General features: G+C 48.9%; 1 protein-coding gene across 1 annotated transcript in view; it reads right to left on the bottom strand.

Annotated features, from left to right (window-relative positions):
• The window catches only part of LOC140394572 (plexin-A2-like), a 107,609-nt gene that overhangs the window by 95,117 nt on the left and 6,492 nt on the right, over positions 1 to 6,000 (bottom strand). Inside the window, exon 2 of the mRNA XM_072481928.1 lies at positions 1,590 to 1,858. Within this exon, the coding sequence (XP_072338029.1) occupies positions 1,590 to 1,858 (269 nt within the window). The remainder of the gene's footprint in view (positions 1 to 1,589; positions 1,859 to 6,000) is intronic.

Here is a 6,000-nt window from a genome sequence, read left to right on the forward strand (position 1 = left end):
GGCTAATGTTGATTATGCAGTTGTACTTTAATATCTTGTCAAATCATGAACTCCACTTCTTGAGCTAAATAACACATCGCGTTTGTCAGTTATTAGTCATTAGGTTTTCTGGACATTTGATTCAAATCGAGAAATTTAGTGATGCGTCAATATTTTGATGTTTACGAACAAGAATATATTAAAATTGCAATTCATTTAAAATAAATTGTTTCTCTATTTTTATCCCTTTTGCAACCTTAGAAACAACCCCATAATCTGCTCGAGCTACACTGAAGTTAAGCGGCTCAATCTGTTTTTGCCCTTTGAACACAGGGGGCGCGATTCTCCAATCCCGCGGCAGAGTGTCCACGCCGCGGTAAACGCCGTCGCTTTTTACGACGGCGTGAACGGGCTGCTCCCACGACTAATTCTGGCCCCTACAGGGGGCCAGCATGGCGCTGGAGCGGTTTGTGCTGCTCCAGCTGCAGATCCCGGCGCGAACTGTGCGGCGCAGGATCTGGCAATGCGCAGTTGCGTTGGTGCCAACAAGGACATGCGCAGTGACGCCGGCGCCAACGCACGCATGCACAGTGTCTTCAACACGCCAGCCCGACACAACAATGCACAGGACTACAGGGGCTGGCGCATAAGAAAGGAGGCCCCCAGCCATAGAGGCCGTCCCGCCGATCGGTGGGCCCCGATCACAGGTCAGGCCACATCGGAAGGGCCCCCCCCCCCACCCGGGTTGCCCCCCCCCCCCCCCCCCCCCGGGGTTAGGCCCCCCCCCAGGCCGCCACTCGACCCTTCAACGCAGAGGTCCCGCCGGCTCAGAGCAGGTTAGAACGCCGCCGGCGGGACTCGGTTCTTTTCATACGGCCGCTCGACCCATCCGGGCTGGAGAATCGGTGGGCTGGCCACGCACAGCGGCCCGCGGCGCGCCAACCACGCCGGCACCAATTCTCCGCTCTGCGGAGAATCGCGTGCCGGCGCCGGAACGGCGTGGCCCGGTCGCGGGGATTCTCCGGTCCGGCCCAGGGCTGGGAGAATCCCGCCCAGGGTGCCTTAATGTTTAGTGACGAAAACAAGGACGGATTCAATTCACTGAAACCAAGTAGGTAGGATTGGAATGACAAGAAGCCCTTGCAACTAGGAAAGCAAACATATGCTTTGGTAATCCAATTTATAGTTGGGAATTTACAACAAAAAAAAAAAAGTATGTATTGATTACATGAGGATTTGATTTTTGAAGCTAATGCAATATTTCCATTTTCGTTGAATTTTATCTTGCCCATTTTCTACACTCTAATTTTTTAGGTAGTCAGATGAGCAAGCTTGCATGTCTCACGCACTTAAAGACACTTCTGTTTAAAGGTTAATCAAGAGCAGTGCGTGTTACTAGATACTTACAATGTGTCAAAGTGCTTCTTACCCTCAAGCTGAGATACTGGCTGTCCAATTAATAGCTGTAAGAACTCATTTTGTGTCATGCAGCTTTTGAATTTGAGCTTAGAGACACAGGGGAATGAGTTTCTCTATCATTGTGTTAGCTGGCATAATACTGTCATTTACTTAACAACCTAACCATGGGACTTTTCTCTCTTTTCTCTCACCTGCGAAGCAACAGCTTGGGATGGTTCTTGCTCTCAAGGTTTTTCTCAATAAGATCAGAGAGTAGCCGCTTTAGAACATCCGTGGCATATTCTAGCTTGCCTTGCAGTGCCGTCATGATTAGGGATGCCACATTTCCACGGTCCCGCATCGAAAAGCTCCGCTGTAATTCCAGTGTTCGAATGAAAGTCAACAAGAAAACCTTGTTGTTAATGAGTTGCCCGAAGAGCTTCAGTGCTTTCTCCACATTCTGCTGCCCATTTCCTGGCACCTGGGACGCAATGGTTAAAGGAGCATAATTAGTGCCTTTTCACCCAATAACATTTCATTGCTACACCCATTCACACTACCATCAGTCTCCAGAAACATTAATAATGCATTGTGTACATCAGACCATTTTCAGTCTTTGTCATATCTTTATACATACAAATTACTTTTGTTCCAATTTTAGAATCAATGGGGAACGGTATTGTCTCCAGCTGTCTCCAGGTAGACAGTGGATATTCAGGGTCCAGTCTATATTGAGCGCTATATCACTATGATACTGATGAAATACACAGCCAGATTGAGCAGCCTGCTGCCACATTCAGGCCTCCACAACATTGTGGTTTTTTTTTTTTACATAGATTACATAGAACATACAGTGCAGAAGGAGGCCATTCGGCCCATCGAGTCTGCACCGACCCACATTAATCCCTCACTTCCACCTTATCCCCGCAACCCAATAACCCCTCCCAACCCTTATGGACACTACGGGTAATTTAGCATGGCCAATCCACCTAACCTGCACGTCTTTGGACTGTGGGAGGAAACCGGAGCACCCGGAGGAAACCCACGCGGACACGGGGAGAACGTGCAAACTCCGCACAGACAGTGACCCAGCGGGGAATCGAACCTGGGACCCTGGCGCTGTGAAGCCACAGTGCTAATCACTTGTGCTACCGTGCTGCCACAGTTAGCAGGCAGGTAGTACCATGGATGGGGTGGCCCATCAAGTGGTGAGTAAGCTTGTTCATCCTGCTCCACACAAAGTAATAATCGGCTCTGTCCAGTCATTCCTGTAAATTATATTAAAAGATCCTGATGTACTTAGAACCATAGAATCCGTATAGTGCAGAAGGTGGCCATTCAGCCCATCAAGTCTGCACCAACCCTCTGAAAGAGCACTCTACCTAGTACACTCCCCCCACTCTATCCCTATAACCCCACCTAACCTGAACATCTTTAGACACTGTGGGGCAGTACTTTAGCATGGCCAATCCGTCTAACCTGCACATCTTTGGACTGTGAGGGGAAACTGGAAGAAACCAGATTCAAACAGGGCCACAGTGAAAAATGTTGGGAGCGGGGCAAGTAATGTTAAAAAGACAAGCTTAAAGACTTTGTGCCTCAGCGCACGGAACATTTGTAATAAAGCGGATGAACTAAATCGTGCAGATATAAACGGGTATGGCATAATCGGAATCAAGGAGACATGGCTGCAGGGTGACCAGGGATGGGAATTGAACATCCAGGGGTATTCAATATTTAGGAAGGACAGATTAACAGGAAAAGGCAGTGGAGTTGCACTGCTGGTTATAGAGGAAATTAACGCAATAGTGAGAAAGGATATTAGCTCCGACAATGTGGAATCTGTAATGGACGAGCTGAGAAACACCAAGGGGCAAAAAACATTAGTGGGCATCGTATACAGACCCCCAAGTTGAAGTGGTGATGTTGGGAATGGCATTAAACAGGAAATTAGAGAGGAATGTGATAAAGGAACATCTGGAATTATAGGTGGCTTTAATCTGCATATAGATTGGGCAAATCAATTACGTCACAATACTGTAGAGGGGGAATTCCTGGAGTGTATACGGGATGGTTTTCTGGGCTAATGTGTTTGAGGAACCAACTAGAGAACAGCCCTGGACTGGATATTGTGTAATGAGAGTGAAATCATTGGCAATCTAGTTGTGCGAGACCCCTTGGGATGAGCGACCATAATCAGATTAAGATGTAGAATGAAGTAGTTGATTCCAAGACGAGGGTGCTGAATCTTAATAGAGGAAACTACAATGATATGGGGCGTCATTCTCCAACCCCCCCCCCCCCCCCCCCCCCCGCCGGGTTGGAGAATCGGCGGGGGCTGCCGTGAATCCCGCCCCCGCCGGTTGCCGAAGTCTCCGGTACCGGACATTCGGCGGGGGCGGGAAATGGGCCGCGCCGGTTGGCGGGGCCCCCCTGCTCGATTCTCCGGCCCGGATGGGCCGAAGTCCCGCCGATAAATTGCCTGTCCCGCCGGCGTGGATTAAACCACCTTTTGAACGGCGGGACAAGGCGGCGTGGGCGGGCTCCGGGGTCCTGGGGGGGGGCGCGGGGCGATCTGGCCCCGGGGGGTGCCCCCACGGTGGCCTGGCCCGCGATCGGGGCCCACCGATCCGCGGGCGGGCCTGTGCCGTGGGGGCACTCTTTCCCTTCCGCCTCCGCCATGGTCTCCACCATGGCGGAGGCGGAAGAGACTCCCTCCACTGCGCATGCGTGGGAAACTGTCAGCGGCCGCTGACGCTCCCGCGCATGCGCCGCCCCGAGATGTCATTTCCGCGCCAGCCGGCGGGGCAACAAAGGCCGTTTCTGCCAGCTGGCGGGGCGGAAATTCCTCCGGCGTCGGCCTAGCCCCTCAATGTTGGGGCTCGGCCCCCAAAGATGCCGCACCTTTGGGGCGGCGTGATGCCCGTCTGATTGGCGCCGTTTTGGGCGCCAGTCGGCGGACATCGCGCCGTTTCGGGAGAATTCCGCCCCTGAGGCATGACTTGGCTATGATCAATAGGAAAACATTACTTAAAGGGATGAGAGTGGATACAATAAAGCAGGAAAGGTGGCCAATCCATGGCTTACAAGGTAAATTAGAGATAGTATTCGATCCATGGAAGAAGCATACAAATTGGCCAAGAAAAACTGGTCTGAGGATTGGGAGCAGTTTAGAATTCAGCAACGACGGACCAAGGGATTAATTAAGAAGGGGAAAATAGAGTTCATGAGTAAGCTTGCAAGGAACAGAAAAAAAACTGACTGTAAAAGTTTCTATAGGCACGTGAAGAGAAAAAGATTGGTGAAGACAGGAACAGGGAAATTTATAATGGGGGACAAAGAATTGACTGAGCAAGTAAATTCATACTTTGGTTCTGTCTTCACAAATGAGGACACAAATAAGTTACCAGAAATGTTTGGGGCAAACAGGGTTTAGTGAGAGGGAGGAACTGGAGATAAATATTAATAGAGAAATGGTGTTGGCAAAATTGATGGGATTGAAGGCTGATAAATCCCCAGGGCTTGATAATCTACATCCCAGACTACTTAAGGAAGTGGCTTTAGAAATAGTGGATGCATTGGCGGTCATCTTCCAGGGTTCTGTAGACTCAGTAACAGTTTCTACAGTTTAGAGGATAGCCAATGTAACTCCTCTATTTAAAAAGGCGGTAGAGAGAAAACAGGGGAATATGGACCAGCAAGCCTGATTTTATAGCAGAGCACTAAGAAAACAGTGGCAGAATTGCACAGTCAGCATGCATTTATTAAGGGAAAATCATACTTGACAAATCTATTCGAATTCTTCGAGCATGTAACTAGTAGTGTTACTAATTATATCTACTGGAATTCATCGAGTACATAACTAGTAGGGTTGATGATGAGGAGCCAGTGGATGTAGTTTATTTGGACTTTTAGAGGTTTTTTGACAAAATCCCGCTCAAGAGATCAGCGTGTAAAATTAAAGCGCATGGGATTAGGGGTAGTGTTTTGAGATGGATAGAAAACTGGTTGGCAGACAGTAAACAGAGTAGGAATTAACAGGTCTTTTTCAATTTGGTAGTCAGTGACTAGTGGGGTATCGCAGGGATTGGTGCTGGGATCCCAGATATTCACAATATACATTAATGACTTAGGTGAGGGAACAAAATATCTCCAAATTTGCAAATGACACCAAGTTGGGTGGGAGGGTGAGCTGTGAGGAGGATGCAGAGATCCTTCTATGTGATTTGGCCAAGTTGAGTGAGTGGGCAAATGAATGGCAGATGCAGTATAATTTGGATAAATGTGAGGTTCCCATTCTGGTAGCAAAACCGGGAAGACAGACTTTTATCTGAATGGCCATAAATTAGGAGAGAGGAATATACAACGAGATCTAGGTGTCCTCATACACCAGTCGCTGAAGGTAAGCATGGAGTACAGAAGGCTTTTGATATGCTAGCCTTCATTGTGAGAGGATTTAAGGTACAGGAGCAGGGATGTCTCGCTGCAATTATACAGGGCCATGGTCAGGCCACACTTGGAATACTGTGTACAGTTTTGGTCTCCTTATCCAAGGAAGGATGTTCTTGTTTTATAAAGGGAGTGGAGCGAAGGGTTTACCAGACTGATTCCTAGGATGGCAGG

This window comes from Scyliorhinus torazame, chromosome 17 (genome assembly GCF_047496885.1).
Source record: "Scyliorhinus torazame isolate Kashiwa2021f chromosome 17, sScyTor2.1, whole genome shotgun sequence".
NCBI classification, from domain to species: Eukaryota; Metazoa; Chordata; class Chondrichthyes; order Carcharhiniformes; family Scyliorhinidae; genus Scyliorhinus; species Scyliorhinus torazame.